At 36.4% G+C, this 18,601-nt stretch overlaps 1 protein-coding gene across 1 annotated transcript in view; it reads right to left on the reverse strand.

The window, feature by feature from the left end:
• The window catches only part of Psmd14 (proteasome 26S subunit, non-ATPase 14), an 89,654-nt gene that overhangs the window by 449 nt on the left and 70,604 nt on the right, over window positions 1–18,601 (reverse strand). Inside the window, exons 9-11 of the mRNA XM_027420326.2 lie at window positions 13,842–13,916; window positions 11,391–11,516; window positions 2,387–2,449 (exon numbers count right to left, since the gene is read on the reverse strand). Of these exons, the coding sequence (XP_027276127.1) occupies window positions 2,387–2,449; window positions 11,391–11,516; window positions 13,842–13,916 (264 nt within the window). The remainder of the gene's footprint in view (window positions 1–2,386; window positions 2,450–11,390; window positions 11,517–13,841; window positions 13,917–18,601) is intronic.

Genomic DNA, 18,601 nt, shown 5'->3' on the forward strand with positions numbered 1-18,601 from the left:
CTTTTTTTCAAGAGCAGATTAAATTAGTAATAAAGCCTAAATTTACACATATTTTAGCATTTAGCTTTCCTACACATTGTTACATTCTTGAGGTTTCTAAATTTGTTTTCAAAAAAGCTTAAAAAGTACCCAATGAAAGACTGATTTGTGCAGTCAATGCTAGTTGTAGATATGTACCACAGATTTTCATAAAGGGTAACAGGCAAAACTCAAAATCACCCAATTTAAAAAAGTATACTTATGCATGTGTACATGCTCGAGTAGTATGTACATTCTGTCGTTAACAAATTTTTAATGTCTGATGATGCTCTACTTAAGGAGTGGGTAAGCATGCAATTGGCAATTGTTTTATCTTTGTGAAAATATGAATTCTGTAAAATCTTAATATTTCAAGAAAGTGATTCAGAAATATTCTTGGATCAAAAGCCACTGTAACTGAAAAATTTAAATATAATTTGGACTAATTATAAAATGTTAAGAATGTTTCATCCAGATATTATGGGAAACTGTATCACTGTAACTTATACAGACATGACTCTTAGACCTGATCAGATCCATTTTTAAAAATGTCAAATTAAAGATGAACCTTAAAATTGCACTATAAAAAATTAAAGGTTACTCATGTTTAAGGACAAAGAAGTTATTTCAGCTTAATTTGAAAATTTAAAAGAAGGTAAATATTACATGCAATAAGAAATGATTTTAAAGCATTATTTTCTTACATGTGTTTTAAAATACCTAAGATTCATTACTTTACACAAGTCTCTTCCCTGGCTTGTATCTTAGCTATAATTTCAACTTAAAACTGAGACAACACATGCTACAAGTAACCCAAATAACTGGACTACAGTACTGTGAAGGCACTAAGAAAGACCACAAGAGAAGTGCAGGCCAGTGTGACCTAGTTACCACATTTAAAACATGGGCACCTTGTTCAGGCCTGTAATCCCAGCATCTGGGGAAGCAGAGGCAGCAGGATCTCTTCAACTTTGATACCAGCCTGATCTACATAGTGAGTACCAGGTCAGCAAGGAGTACACAGTAAGACCCTACCTTAAAAAAACAAACAAACAAACATAAACACCACGATTCTAATGACTTCCTTCCTTTTTTCTTTCTTTTTTGAGACAGGGTTTCTCTGAATAGCTCTGGCTATCCTGGAACTCTGCATAGACCAGGCTGGCCTCAAACTAACAGAGACAGATCCCCTGCCCTTGCCTCCTGAGTGCTGGGATTAAAGGTGTGCACCATCACTGCCTGATGATCCTGATGATTTCTAAACCTCATCAATTACATATATCCCAGTTTCGATTTTAATTTAGTCCTTTCATTTTCCTGTGGGCCATTGAAGGAAAATATGTTATCTTAAGAAACCACAGCCTCAGAAAGTAATTTAGTGAGTAATAATTATAACATACTCATTTTTGAGTTCTTTCTTTGTAATTTATATAATAAACTATAATTATAACATACTCATATTTGAGTTCTTCCTTTATAATTTATGATAAACTCAGACCTCTGGCCTTACTACTCTGCTGGATTAATTGGTTTTACAGTGAATCAGTAACTCATTTATCAGTTATCCACATTACTTGTGGCAGCTGGGTGATTCTTAGAGATTTCCCATCCAAGAATGGTCCTGGCCCAAACCTACATAGCTTGTGAGATGTGATGGGATCAGAGCATATGGTAGGATGGCTGAAAGCAAAGACAGCTTAGTGTCTTGCATCTGAAATATCACGATTCTGCCAACATCAGCAATATGATAACCATGTTCCATGAAATGGGGAAAAATGTAATCAACATTCTTTAGAAAAACAAGTCTAATTAATCTGTAGATTCTTTTAATTGCTGGGTATGTTCCCCCATCCTCTGATAACTAGGCTTAAATATATATTTCATATTAGAAGAGCAAAAGAATCACCATTTAAACCCTTTCTCACAGTGCAGTCAATAGAATTCTAAACTTTCTCAGGGTGTCAAAATATATATAGTAACAAAATGTACCTTTAAAAATGGTTACATATGAAGTACATCTGCAGGAATATTGCCTACATATTGATAAATGTATCATTAAGAAGAGTTAAATAATCTATCATTCTCTTTATTTTACCTCATCTACAGTAAAATAGTCTCAGGACTCAAGTGTCCTTTATTTTTAGTATACTATTTTCACTAAGATAGAGATTTATGATTTCTTCTCTGCAGATAGCAAAGAGAATTTGATATCTAGTAAATACAGTAGCCTTTAAAATTTACTGTGTTTAAATGACAGAAGAAAGATGTAGTATAAACAGACCAGAAAAAAATTACAGTCCCTAAAATAGTTTTAGCACTACAAGAGCATGCTAGCATGCAACTGTATGACCTATTACAGTCTTCTTACCTGCTTGCCAACATTCTTTATTGCCAGCTGTTCAGGTGTCATCTTATCTTCTTCTTCTACAGCCTGTGAATAAACACAAAGGACAGAGTTTCAAGTTCTGTATTTACTTTTCCCACTGAAGAATAACCACCAAAGCAAAGGTGATCATAATTTTCATACAGAGCATCTTTTATTCAAACAATTTGTTGAAAAAAGAAATTATGTTAATCCAGAAAAATATTTGGGGTAATGAAAATTATTAGCACCATCATTTAGAAACACTTGAGAAATATATAAATAATACCAGAAAATATTGCGCTGGATCACTAGATGACATTGAAGAGATAGGGAGATGAAACTTTGGGTTAGCCTCTTTGTTACTAAATCCCCCCTCACCCCAATAGCTTCCCCCTTCACGTTCCCATTTCTCTATTTCTTTTGCCAATCTAGCCAGTGTATATCTTGTACCTATTTAATATTATTAAGGATCAAAAGATCTGCTGGGTTTTGACTTAACTCATGCCATCATAAGTTAATCTCTACACATCTTTAAATCTCTACAATATACATTAGAGAAAAAAAAACTCACAATTCCACATGAAGTAACTACGAAGAAATAACTTCAAATTTTTAGCACCAAATTACAGAAATTAAAGCCGGGTGGTGGTGGCTCATGAACTCAAGAGGCAGAGGCAGATGGATCTCTGTGAGTTCGAGGCCAGCCTGATGTACAGAGTGAGTTCCAGGACAGGCTCCAAAGCTACAGAGAAACCCTGTCTTGAAATTAAAAACCAAATTAACAGTACATGAAAACCATTTTCTACTACATTAGAGTTAATTACAAATTCTTTGTGACTTAGCATAAGCTTTCTAGTAGAAAACCTCACATTAGAACATTTAGGCGAGAATTGCAGCATTGCCATCTCAATGACCACATCCCACAAACCTCTTCACAGAGCATTCCAACCTGAAGAAGTCTGCATTTGGATAGTGTGGGTATTAAAGCCTAAAGATAGAACTGGTATTTGGTGAACTTGTGATCTTTAATTTATTCATGGCATCTGATAAACATAAGATGAAGAAACTTAATGATCACTTACCTCCAAAAATGCTACCACAGCATTTACCTCAAAGATGGTTACGAAAGGGGGTAAAATAGTAGTGTCAGAAAGCAGAAAACCGAAATCCCAGGGAGGATTAGATTTGGACACTCTAAACTTAATAATCTCACAGCTGCCAAATTTCTTCATGTGTGAACAATGAACATGTAGGAAATGCAATCATCAGACATTTCCCATAAACTGGGAAGTTTGGCTGTATTTCACACCTTCTTAATAGTTTTGTAAACAGAGAACTTGAAAATGAGCAAAGATGGCAAGTGTCTAATTTTATAAATGGACAAACTATCTAGAGAATTTTCGCCAGTAGAACCTGCCTAAAGAGAAAAGTTGGTGAATCTCTCCTGTGTCTGCTGATTACTGGATGGTGCTTATTTATAACATATTAGGAATTACATTCAAACCTGAAAGCAGGAAAAATAAAAGTCACAAACACTCCAACTAGAATTCCCCAGACAGAGAATATGTTCATTTTCCAAGTCAGATGTCACTCTATTAGTCTCTGCTAGCTATGAAAGTATTTCTAACTAGGAAATTGCTTTTCCTACTTTTCAATGCCTTACAAAAATAGAAGCATTGAAAGGCAATATAGTTTATCTTTCTAAATTACTTTCACAATTGTGACACTGTCCTTTGCTGACTTGAAAACATGTTAGATGAATGGAACAAGTCTCCTAAGTGTGTACTCCATACACATTCAGTGTTAGCTGTTCTACACACATGGCAACAACAGTGCTTACTACAGTACTGGAAGGAGTCAATACTTTTGGAATTTGGCTCAAAATACCAATCTGCATATAAATAGCCATTAGAGAATATTTTGGATTAATGCAAGTTTCAAAGATGCAAACATACAAAGATGAAAGTCAAAAGCACTTAAAGCTTTTCAATATTACTTGAAAGGACAAATGCGATATAAAAAGCACTAATAAAATTTTAAAATCTTGTACAACATTTAACCACTTTACCAATTAGTTTTTCTATCCCCAATAATTAAAGAGAGTTCACAAACTCTTTGAGAAGTGCAGATGGTAAAAAGTACTCCCAGCCATGGGTGCCATCTGGGAGAGGAGGAGCAGCTGCAGATTCCCGGCATACACTAAGGTTGCAAACCCCCACGACAGGAGATAGAAGCACATCCTTTCCAGTATAAGACAGACCAGGTCATGCCATCCAGGTCCCCAGTATTGTCTCACTACCTAAGTTACCTAGATCTCATCTACCATCTGGGCAAGACTAGTCTGTCTTCACTCACAGTTCTAATCTGGCTAGTCCCCAGGAAAAATTAAGAAATGGTAGCAGCAGAAACAAATGAAATTCAGGCACAGGCAGTGTCCTCACTAGGGAACTTCTGTGTTTATGGCAACTTCTGTGATTTGGCTTCAAAATTTGCTTTTGCATTTGTGCTCTTCGGTTTACTCAACCAACAAAAAAGCACTAAAAATGTTTGTGGCTATTCACACTAGAAACGTTTTTAACAGTTTATCAACAAAGACCCCCAGATGGCTATCCCATCATGCACGGTCTGCACAGTTCTAAGAAATTCTTGGAATTTGGTCTGTTATGTGATCGTAATCCCCTCAAATGTACCCTCTATCTTAAAGAGACTTTTACTAAACCCATTAATAGCATACTCTTTTTTCTACTAATGAACAAAATCTCCAAATGAACAATATCTCAAATTTCACCATTATTTATCTTTTAATGTAGACTGGACCCATGGCATATTGATAGCATTCTTTGACAGATATCCACAGAGCAACTACAATTTTCTGAACACCTGTACAAATAATTGCTCCAACACCTGTTTTCTCTCTCATCCCTTAACCACTGTTTTTTACATATCTTATTCCATATATACCTTTGAATAACCGTTCTTTATTCTACAACATGTTAAACTTCCATTTAAGTACATGCTTTCAAATATCAATAGAGCAATTTATTTTTAATGTAACAAAAGAAGAAAAAAGCCACTAGAATGGCATATACTGTTTCACCAGTAAACAACCTCTGTGTAACAGCCAAGTGTGTACTTCTATTGTGACTTTTTAAATTTATTTTCACAGTGATTATAACAAAAACAACACTATGGATTACAGACGCAGGAAATCTAAATAAATGGTTTTTACAAAATAAATTTTGGAAAGCAAAATGAACAAACATGATGCAATTTCTAAGATAGAAAAGACTTGAATATAAAGGACAATGAAACTTTACTACTCTCACCACTAAATTGCTGTGTGTGTGTGTGTGTGTGTGTGTGTGTGTGTGTGTGTGTGTGTGTGTGTGTGTATGTATGTATGTATGTAGCTTTGGAGCCTGTCCTGAAACTCACTCTGTAGACCAGGCTTGCCTCAAATTCATAGAGATCCGCCTGCCTCTGCCCCAACTGCTGGGATTAAAGGTGTGAGCCACCACTGCTTAGCCTCATAGCAACATTTGTAACTAGGGAAACTCATTTCTTTATATGGCACATCATGAATAGTAATAAAGACGAATACATGATTTACCAGATATGATTGACCAGACAAACCCAAACAGATCCTTTGCAAAAATCTTAGCAGAAAATCCAATTTCAAAGCATATCGAGATCAAATAAGGGATACGAAATAAAGATCACATGAGTAAGTAAACATTTGCATGTGAAACAGAAATTTGTAATTCAGCTGAAAAATAAAAGGGGCTCTAGTGAGCCCAGCAAGGTGGCGCACGCCTTTGATCCCAGCACTGGGCAGAATCAGGAGGATCTATGAGACCTCAATGCCAGCCTGGCCTAGATAGTAGGTACCAGCTGGAGCTCTGTGAGAAACTGCCATAAAAAAAAAAAAAAAAAAAAGAGTATCTTATCTGGTAGTATCTGCTAGTTGACAATGTCCATCTTCTTTTCTTTTACACATAACTGTAATTTTCCTAAAGGCATCAATGCTCTCAGCTACAAGACTACATTATGTAGACTTTCTTGCTGCCAGATGTACTCACTGGGCCATGTTCTGCCAATGAGAGATAATCAGACTTGCTGGCTGGACTATACAAAGGCTCCTAAAAAGGATTCAACCCTTGGTTTTCCTTTTCTCCAGTTGTATCAAATTAGGTTTAGCAATGCACTGTGCCTTAAGATGACTTAAAAGATGGATGTTAATACAATGAAAGTAGAGCAGAAAGACAGAAGGAATCAGAATCTGACTGTAAGTTTCAAACTGGCCTTAAAGTGTAAGAGACTGAACTTCAATTTTATTTAAGCAATTGCCATTTTGAGTTACCACATTAGTAGTTAAAAAAATCAGTAGTTATAGTAAGTATAGAATTTCCTATCTCCTATCTCAAAGATGACAATGTTTCTAAACAAATGTTGACATATGACATATATTTTAAATAAATATCACTTTCAAGGAACTGCAAAGATGGCTCAGCTGTTAAATGCCCACACTATTCTTCCAGAGAACTCATTCAGTTCCTAGCACCCATATAGCGGTTCAGGTTCACAACCTTCTGTAACTCCTGTTCAGGACATCTAATGTCCTCTTCTGGCCTCCCTGGGCGACAGGCATGCACATGGTAAACATACATGCATGTAATGCACGTTGTGCACATACATACTCATACAAATAAAATAAAATACGACCTGTAAAATATTAGACCACTGGCAGTACATTTCATAAACTTTTAATGTTCAAAGTTATGTCTTACTTGTTAGGTCCTTTCTCTTTAATAAAGTGGAAAATTTTTCATGCTAAATACCAATTTTTTTCTAATTCTTTTGACTATTTGCTTTAAAAAGCATTTCAACCACTTACAACATTCTTAACAGTTCTGAAAGTTATCTCTTTATTCTCTTGCATTTCTATTTGATTACAATCTATCACATTATATTCAAATGATGATGATTTGACCCATTTTCCTCAATATTTACATCTTCTTGCTTTTGTTTTTTGTTTGTTTGTTTGTTTTTTGTTTTTCGAGACAGGGTTTCTCTGTATTGTTTTGGAGCCAGTCCTGGAACTCACTCTGTAGACCAGGCTGGTCTCGAACTCACAGAGATCCTCCTGCCTCTTCCTCCCGAGTGCTGGGAATAAAGGTGTGCGCCACCAACGCCCGGCATCTTCTTGCTTTTCTTATCTAATTACATAAGCAAAAACATTTTCTACCTAATATATATACTGTGACAAACCAAATATATTTAGTTTTTATGAAACAATATAAAATATCACATCTAAAAATAAGTTGTCAGGTCTTAGAATTTATGGAGTTATGAGCTTAAAAAGGCAAGATTTTTGTTTCTATGGTTTTTTGTTTTGTTTTGTTTTGTTTTCTCAAGACAGGGTTTCTCTGTGTAACAGCCCTAGCTGTCCTGTCCTAGGAGTCCTGGAACTCCATCTGTAGACCAGGCTGTCCTCAAACTCACAGAGATCAACCTGCCTCTGCTTGGGTTAAAGGTGTGCACCATTACGTCTCGCTTTGTGTTATTTGTAAAAAGATCTTTTAATATACATTTTCACCTAAACATTCATTTACAAATACATTAGCGGTTTTAAAATCTAGCAGCAGCACTTTAGTTGGCATAGACCCGGGGTTTGGAGTACGGTGCTTCAGGTGTTACAGCCCAGTAATTAAAAAAAACCAAATGAGTAATAATAAAGCAGAACTCGTGTGTGGAATTCAAACTCCTTTTACTTTAGGACCTGAGTGGCATCTAACAATAATTACCTTAGTTTAAAAAAACCAACCAATTAAAAAGAATGCCACGAAGAACTGTGGTAGTATGGGCCTTTCCTTGTATATTTTAAGTGTTACTATAAAAACTTCACCGTATTTCTTTCAATCATAGAGGGAATTACATTCCCAAATTTGGACTCCTCATATCACAGCTTACACACTGTTTTCATTTTTTAACTAAACCTTACAAGATTTTTAGTGCTACAGAAGTTTTAAAAATGTAATATAGGAAAAAAATGTCTATGGATGGGCAGCAGTAACCATAAATAGGTTATTTCCTGGCAGAAGAAAATATGAATTTACTTAAATGTAGTGTCACAGAGAAATAAAAACCATTCCGACAGTCAGCTGAAAAACAACTTGTTCTAATTTATTTTTACAATAAAAGGGTTAACTATATTAAATGGTAAACTACTTCTCTCTATATGTATCATCCCCACAGCATGAAAACAACACTAGAAAAAAAAAATCACTTACGAGAGAGTTCCAGCTGAAATATTATACTCTAGGATATGTTTATCAAAACCTAACTCAACTTCTGGAATTTGGTTGTGAAGACCATGTTACCTTTAATTTTAAAGCTTAATTCTTTCAAATGACTCGCTGTTACATTTGGTAAATCTTATATACTGTTTTCCTGAATAGTATTTTTTATATGCTATAGTACTTAAAACAGAAATATTATTGCCAGGTGTTACAATAATCAGTCTTTTGTTTTTTTGAGGCAGGATTTCGCTGTGTAGCCTTGGCTATCCTGGAACTCAGAGAGATCCACCGCCTCCCGAGTGCTGAGGTTAAAGTTGTGCACCACCACAGTGTGGCTTACAATAATCAGTCTTAACTATGACTCCTAAATCTTGAATTCCAGACTTTTACTTTTACTTATTTTGTTTTTCCTTTCTTTCTTTGTTTTGTTTTTCAAGACAGGGTTTCCCTGTGTGTGTAGCCTGGCTGTCCTGGAACTCATAGATCCACATGCCCAGCATTATTACTTTTCAATCCCACATTTCAAACTTTTAAAAGAATGTAGCTTTGGATTTTTACATATGTGCATGTTTCTGAGAACGTTTTGGGTACAGGTCATGGAACTAGAAAGGGAGCTGTGAGAGGGAAAAACAACAGGAAGTGCGGCCAGGAGGGCAGATAGAACACATGTATCATCAAAGTGGAAAGAGGGAATATGGAAGTGGTGGGGCACAGGAGAACAGGGAGAATCAACCAAAACAGAGTATAAAAATACCACAAGGAGATCTGTTCCTTTGAATGTCCAGTTTTTAAAAAACACCTTTCTTCATTCCTTTTTCTACCTACATTGAAAAGGTTATTGCTACCAACATACTTTCAGTCATGTAGGCAGGAAATGTTAAATTCATATTCAGTTCTCCTCTTTTCATAGAATCCAACCAGTGATGCCTCCATTCCCACTGCCACTGTACAACACAGCCATTTAGGGAGACTCCCATTCAAATCTCCTCTTACTGTTTCTAAAGCAGGCTCCAGGTATGTCATGCCCCTGATCAAAACTAACTTTAACCCTCTCCCTTCAGAGACACTCTAGCCACACATAATGTTTCCTAAATATAGCCCATGCCTTTTCAAATATATCCTATGCCTTTTCATTTTCCCAGCATCTCCTACCACCAGCTTAAGACTTGGAAAGCTGTGATTTCATACTCTCTACTCCCAAGTTTGGACTTTTTAGACTTCACATACTTGTGAGGAACTCACAAGTCTAGTTTAGTTATTTCATTTAACTATGACTTCCAAGCTCGCCATGTTACAATGACAAAATTTCTTTATTTTTAATAACTGAACAGTATCGTATTGTGAACACACACACACACACACACACACACACACACACACACACACACACACACAGAGAGAGAGAGAGAGATAGAGAGAGACAGACAGAGAGAGACAGAGAGACAGAAACAGAGACAAAGGGGAAACAGATCATGCTGAACACTAGATGACTCTGTCTTGGCAATTCTGCATATTGGTGAGCAAGCCTGTCTCTACCTAGGCAGCACTGGCATCACACCAGGCTCCTTTTCATGGGCTGCAGTTGCAACTTAGACTTCGACAGAGCCAACTCCCCAACCCAAAAGCACATACATTTTACATATACATTTTTTCAGGGGATTATGCATAACTTTTTTTTACAATATGATTTTTAATGGCCCCATATAGTCAGTCTCCCCCTAGTCCCTGCTCTTTTCCCACAGCATTAACTATAATGTACTATGCTGCCTCTGTTTATGTTCTCTTACAGAAAGTAAGCTCTCTGGGTAATACGGACTTTGAATGCTTTATTTTTTAGCATGTCCCAGTTTCTGGCACATAGGTTTTCAGTAAGTACTAATTAAATGAAATATGTAAAAGTTCATAAAATAAATTATATGTAGCAAAGAAAATTTTTTTTAATTCATTAAATAAGCTGGGAGGTGGTAGTGCACACCTTTAATTCCAGCACTCAGGAGACAGAGGCAGGTGGATCTCTGTGAGTTCAAGGCCAGCCTGGACTATAGAGCTAGTTCCAGGACAGCCAAGGCTACACAAAGGAAACCTTGTCTCAAATCCCTCCCCAAACCCAAAAAGTTCATTAAATAAATTGTATGTAGCAAAAAAAAAAAAAAAAAAAAAAAAAAAAAAAAAAAAAAAAAAAAAAATTGGAGACAAGGTTTCTCTGTCCTGGAACTCACTTTGTAGACCAGGCTGGCCTTGCACTCAAGAGATCTGCCTGCCTCTGCCTACAGAGTGCTGAGATTAAAGGTGTACACCACCACATCCAGTTTATTTTTATTTATATGTATGTGTATTTACATGCATATGCCATGTGCCAAATCCTCTGGAGCTGGAGGTACAGGTAGTTGTCAACGGCCTAGCATGGGTGCTGGAACCACTCAGGTCCTAAGAGCATCAAGGCGCTCGTAATCACTAAGACATCTCTCTAGCTCCCCAGATACCTAAAAGAACCCCGCTGTAAAAGAACCCAGTTGCCTTGTTCACATCTTTACTATGGCTGCATTTACATAATGGTGGTAGGTTTTAGGAAAAGACTAGACTGCCTATACTTCAAGTATTTATTTTCAAACCTAAACAGGCCTATATTTAATTATTTATTTTGTAAAACCACTTGATACCTAATTATACACACTTTAACAGTTATGAAGAAAACAAGTGATTTTTACCTTATTATAATTCTTGGCTAATTCCAACATCTCTTTTACCACTGATTCATTGTGTTTACAATGTTCACTGTAGTCTTGAAGTGTCAATCCTTCCATCCAACTCTTCTTATGCAAATTTAACAGCATCTAAACATGAGGAAAAGGAAATTATTTTGTTACCTTAAAATATTTCCTTTCCCTGTCTTGAGAAAAAAAAAAAAAACTTTACAAAACTTAATGACTTTAATTTTATTCATTCAAGTAAGTGCCAGTTGGAAATATCCTAAATTGATATTACTATACTCAGGTGCTCCATGGCCTTTGCCTCTGGTTGTTCTCATCTTTGCACGCCTTCAGTCATTTGTCCTCTCCTATTAGAGACAAACACCCTTCCTAACCACACTTACTGAAAACAACCATCACAGATTGTTTTAACAAAGATTTTTCTTCCCTTTCCTGCTGTTACTTTTATGGTGTCTATGAACATTTTTTTCTCTACTTTATCCAGTTATTTTTAAGATTCCTTAGGGTCTAGCTAATTCTAAAATATCTAACCACAGCAGTAAAAAAAAAGAAAAAAAAATGAATCAAAGGCTGCATTGAACTCTTATATTATACACATTTGCTATAAAAACTTAATATTTACTTGTTGACAGGATTGAAAAAACAAAACTAGGAAAAATATCACAGAAACGTTCAATTTTCAAACACCAATAAACTGGGACCAGCTACACGTTAAGAATCTAAACAACTTAGTGTCCCAAATTAGACTCAAGTTCAAAGACTGCATCTTTACTGTATTTGTGTGCGCATGCATATTTTTGGGGGGAGGGGGGCAAGAGTCACACTATGTAGCCCAGGCTAGCTGTAAACTTCCTGACTTGATTCAGCCTCCTCAAAGGCCATGACCCCTCACCTACCTTACAAATTTACAATTTTCTTTTACTACATTTATTTGGGGGAGGGGTGAGCACACATGCCACACCATGCATGTGAAGGTCAGAGAAAAACTTGAGGGAGTCAGTCCTGCCCCTCTACCATATGAGTCTCAGGTATTGAACTCTGGACATCATGTTTGGAATGAAGCACCTATGTCTGCTGGAACATCTCAACTGCTGAATGAAGTTCAGTTTTCTTTCCCTATCCCTCTGTTTCCTGGACTATCCTCCTAAATTTTTCATAAGACTTACTCCTCATGTGTAAATATGTGCATGTGTCTGGAGAGACCAGAAGAGGGCATCGGATCCCCTGGAGCTAGAGTTACGAGCAGCTGTGAGCAGCTTCATGTGGCTGCTGGAAACCAAACTCAGGTCCTAAGAGCAGCGTCACTGAGCCATTCTTACAGTTTTAAGATAATTTTCTTCAAAGTCATACTAGAGAATTTGCATTCAGTTAAGTACTACCACTGAATTAAAGTTATTTTTTCTTATGATAACTGAATACATTATGCAATGTGAAAAAAAAATCACAGCAACAGACTGTTTGATGCTGCTGTGCCACTACAACCACAGTAGTTCATGTTAGGGGGTCAGGGTTATAGTTCAGTGACAGAGGACTTAGCTTGTACACACAAGACCCTGTGTTTGATCCCTAACATCAGACGAACTGACACTTCAACATACATAAACAAAAACCCCACAGTGTACTGTAAAATTGTTCAATCACAAAACATTCAACATACAACTTCTGCAAATATTTGGGTTTGCTCATTTGCTTTTTAATTATCCTGCTTAGAAGTTTGCATATACTTTGATAGGTGTGCAAAGTCTATTTTCTGCTGAAAAATAAGTCACATGTCAAAATCACTATGAGGCTTTTTAAGATAAAAGTTCCCTTGTCCCCTGTCTTTGGTTTGAGGGGCAAGGACAGCATATGCTAAACAGAACAAAACAAAACAAAGCCAACCAGAGAATATTATGCCCAGGTAATTCCATTTCTTTCCTTACTTTCCATCTTTTCTATGTCCTAGCTGATGGCACCAAAGGTTGTACTCACCCATGCTCTACATTGCCCATAACCGAATGCTGACAATAGGATTTTACCAACATAGTCATCCCTACCATGCCTGGACAAGGATTCCACTGGAATCCTCAGAAAAGGCTTGAGGTTCAATATCCAGGTTAGATGGATAAGGGTAACAGTGAGGCTTTTGTCCTGAGACATCAGATGAACTAAACAATTAATAATATAAATATAAGGGGTTGGAGAGAGGTTCTATAGTTAAGAGCACATGCTACTCTTGCTGAGGATTCAAGTTCAGTTCCCAGCACACACATCTGGAGCCTTACAACCATAGGTGACTCCAGTTCTGGGGCATTCAACAGCCTCTTCTGACCTCCGAGGGCACTGGGCATGCAAGTGGCACACAGATATATGTGTAGGTAAAATACTCATAGACATAATTAAAACACTAATTTTTCTTTAAAAAGAAAAAGACATTTCTTTAAAATGAAAAAAGTTTCATTAACTTACCTTCTGTTCCAGTTCATTTTTTCGATAATTAATAGTGATGGAGTAATAATGTCTGTTTAATCCATGTATTAATGCCTATAGAAACAATTTTTAAATGATAAATCAATCTTTCACTTAATCAAATACAAATGTTTGGAACTGTTGAGACATCTAATGCATGATACTTCCACATCATCTTTATTTATTTATTTTTAAGACAAAGTCTCACTATGTACCTCTGTCTGGCCTGAAACTCACTATGTGCACTGGGCTGACCTTGAATTCATAGAGATGTACCTGCCTCTGCCTCTGAGACCTGGGATTAGGGCCTAAGAGTCCATCATGCCTAGCAGAGCTGGAAAAAGCCCTTGCTACCAAACCTAACAATCTGAGTTCAATCTCTGGAACCCACATGGCAGAAGGAAAGAACTGGTACCCGCAAGTACGCTCCACATAACACAAAATAAATAAAATGTAATAAAATTTTAAATAAAATTTATCATTGTATTATAAATACAGAGTAAATTAAAATATTTTCCTCACCTACAAGTTTAACGATAAAAGTTTACAGGACTAGTGACAAATTATGCAGAGCATTATAAGTACTTCACAATTCAAAATTTTCCACAACTTTGCACAGAGGCCAGAGCAAAAAGTCTCAACACATCATAACCTTTTACAAACCAACTACCCACAATTTATTAACTGATTTTTATGGTGTTTAGGAAGGAATTAGCTATTTCAAAAGAAAAATCTAAAACTCTGTAATAGTACATATTCTTTCTCCATCCACATTAATCTGGGGTTTCCTTTTTTGTTGACTCAATTTTCACTAATTCATAGGCATTGTGTCCAGGCAAGCTCCAAATTAGGAATGAGGAAGGTAGGGAGGTGTGTGTGTGTGTGTGTGTGTGTGTGTGTGTGTGTGTGTGTACTAATTCACATGTGCCCATGCCTTTGTGTGTCTTTGCATATATAGACCTAAGGTCAACTTTCGGAGTCTTCCTTGATTGCTTTCCACCTTAATTTTTAAGGCAGGGTCTATTTACTGAACTTGGAGCTTACTGACTGCACTCTGCTGCCTGGCAAATGGGCTTCTGGGGTCTGCCTGCCCTAGCTCAGTTCTAGGGATACAGATGCATACTGTCTGGCTTTTTACTTGACCTCCTGTCTGTCAGGTGTCTGCAGCACGCACTCACCAACTGAGCCACCTGCTGAGACCCAGAAGCTTGTTCTTTAACATGCCCCCTCAAGCACACTCTTAATTCAGTAACAAGAAATCGAAATCTCACTTATCAGAATTTATTTTCATTGTACTCAATCTCCAAGATAAATAGGCCAGTCACAATAAAAACTTAAGCTATTTAAAAAATAAAAGTAACTATAGGGGGAAACCAAATATTATTGCTCTGCTCAAGCAATGTACAACAAAATGATCCTAACAACATTCTGCTACACCCAAGGATCAGTGTCTCTCTCAGCTATCAACAGAGAAGCTTGCACAGGATGAGAACTAATAGCCACAGCTGGACAAATGGACAGCATTCAGAGAGTGAGAGACTTTGGAACAATCAGTCCTAATGAGCTGTCTTCATCAAGTGCCACTCCTCGGGGCTCAGGGAACAATATGTACGAGAAGGCAGAAGGATTGGAAGAGCCAGAGGGGATGGATGACACAACAGGACTGACACACATATTAACTCACAGACTGTGGCAGCACACACCAGGCCTGCACAGATCCAAGACTAATAGGGTCCCAGCTCTGAGAGGGAAATGCACACAGGCTCCCATCCTAACCAACTGAAAACCACTCGCAAAGGAAAACTTAAGTTTTCTCCAATAAAGGCTCACTGGGCATACAAACTACACATTTAAGGGGAGGCCCCATGCCCAGCAGGAGATAACCAACACAAAATTAACTCAATGGTATTTTTGTAGATTGTTTTGGTCTCAAATTTATTTGGCAATTTTTTTAAGCTTACAGGTTTTTTGCTTGAATATTATGGTTTCCAATTATGTGTTTTGTTTGTGTGAATGTGTAGGCTTTTTTCTCTTATTTATCTATTTATTGACTGATTGCCTGTTTATTAACCAAGCTTGGAGTTGGGTGGGTGGGGAAGATCTAGAAGCAGATGGAAGAGGATTCCATCTAATCACAGTGATTAGAATATACTGAAGGAAAAAAGAATTATTTTCAATTGAAAGAAAGTGAAAATAACTATGTTATATACTGAATAAATATCTAACTCTCTCTCTAGCAATGTAAGTTCTACTGTGGTTCCTAACAGTATTCAAGAAACCTATTAAAAAAAAACCAAAAAAAACAAAAAAAAAAAATTAGCCTCCTAAGATACAAAGGCATAGAATTACAATTTATAATTTTTTAACAATTGTAAAAAATCAAAAGGATTTGGGGTTAACTGTCGGGAAATAAAGACAGAGCTAACCAAATAACCACTGCTTCCTAATTAGGGTTTTTACTGTCTAAGTCTTAAAAGTGCTAAGACAGAGGAGAAGGGCCGGGAAGTGAACATCTAATGATTTCCTAGCATGTGCTTTTATATTCCACACATTCTAATGCAACAATCTAGTAGGCTCAGACTATGTGTACCTGACAGATGAGTAAAAAACAAGGGGCATTAACTCTTAATTTATCCTAATTAGTAGCTAATATGAGGATATACATTAATATATAATATGTAGCACTGAGGATTTGAAGCCATATCACTGACTCTACAATCCATGTCCATGCTGATGTACAGTAGTGCTACAATTCGATCTGTGGTAAGATTAAGTCTATACATTTTAAGAACAGTCTTATTTTAAAGATTTACTGACTAAAAAAAAAAAAAAAACAAAAAACAAAAAAACACTCCATCAAAATTAAACTTTAAGTCTTAAATATAAGATTAGATATTAAAACATTTGACATTTCCTGAGGTAACCAATCTTCATACTACTAATATCTTCTATAAAACTAATCTATAAAGCCAATAGGAAGCAGTAGTAGATTTCAAATAACTGGTACATGAAATTTAGCCACTAAGAGAACCTATTAAATCCTTATCCTCTTTCAATAATTACTAGAAGTAGTAGATCACCTTTCACTGAATAAAAATGTACCGTACAGATCTAATCAGGGATTCTCTAACCCTGAACTTACTACCTGTGCACACATCTTGTATCTTCTGGGTCAAGATTTGTGTAAATATGAACATTCCTCTAAGCAGACAAGGCCTGACTGGGGAGTGGGGCTTGGGTTTAACTGCTCATCATCCAAGGATCTTTGCACAATACACTCACTAACTGCACTACAAAATCTACATGGTGGCAAAATCAACAATGGTTCTGACTAATAAACCCAGAGGCCAATCACTGAATTCAGACAGTCCTAATTTTAAAGATTAATCACCAGTGTCAATGAAACAAGCAACCTGGTGTTTGGTGGCATTATTTGTTTTTCAATTCTATGACTCAGATAAATGTAGTAAACTTAACACAAGCACCATGAAAGACTAGCAAGTGCATGATATAACAAATATAGCCAACAGTCTTCCAACTTTACTTGCTCACTACATACCTCTAGGGTATTCATCCCAGATCATAAACTCATGCAGAAGGAGGACTGTATAGAACAGTGGTTCTCAACCTTCCCAATGCTGTGGCCCTTTAATATCATTCCTCATGTAGTGGTGACCCCCAACCATAATTTACTTTCTTTGCTACTTCATAACTGTGATTTTGTTACTGTTATGAACCATAATATAAATATCTGTGTTTTGGGATAGTCTTAGGCAACCCCTGTGAATGGGTCTTTTAACCCCCAAAGGGGTGGCAACCCACGGGTTGAGAACCACAGGTATAAATACAGTGTATTTTTATAGTTAACCTCCATACATTATCCGATGTAGATACAGCAGGTGTTTTATAAGTCAGCTTGCTGGGCATTATAGCACATACTTGTAATCCTAGCACTCAAGAGGTTAAAGCAGAATTCTGGATTTGAGGCTACCCTGGAGTACACAGAGCCAGGTCAGCTTGGATAAACAGTGAGACTCTGTCTCAAAACAAAACAAAAGCATCACACAAGCAACATATGAATTATCCCAAAAATTTATTTAATTAAATTACTAAGTATTATATAAAAGAATGAGAAGATCTAGCAGTTCTTGCATAAATTAACAGTAACTCAAGAAGTTGTTTTCTGGGCCTCAGCTGCTTCATCTAGAATGTCTTAGGGCTGTTATAACAGTTTCACTGTTGTTGTTTTATAACTCTGTGTTTTATAATTATTAAAAATAATGTTTTCAAATACTTTAACTCTATCGCACAACGTATGCATGCTCAGGGCCATACTTGGAGATTCAAAGCCCAGTGCATACACTGGGGCACCAGTGTTTACTAAATGTCCAAAAAGATGACAACTCCAAAATTTATTGTGGCATTTAAGGATCTAAAACACCAAAAGCCCAACAAGTTTTTAATGGATACTTAAAAGATTTAATCATTAAAAAAAAAAGTACTACCATTTCTCAACATTGACAATAATAGTCAAATGATCCAAGTTCAAAATAATATAGCTTTTAGTATTAACATAGAAGCCAATAGCATGGTTACTTATAAAATAAACATTATCGTCAATTACTTCAATATTGCCATGAGCACTGAAAAAAAAAAAAAACAAAAAAAAAAAACAAAAACAAAAACAAAAAAAAAAAAAACAGTATTTTCTTGGGGCTGAAAAGATGGCTCTGAGGTTAAGGGCATTTGGTTTTCCAGAG

This window comes from Cricetulus griseus, chromosome 6, assembly GCF_003668045.3.
Source record: "Cricetulus griseus strain 17A/GY chromosome 6, alternate assembly CriGri-PICRH-1.0, whole genome shotgun sequence".
NCBI classification, from domain to species: domain Eukaryota; kingdom Metazoa; phylum Chordata; class Mammalia; order Rodentia; family Cricetidae; genus Cricetulus; species Cricetulus griseus.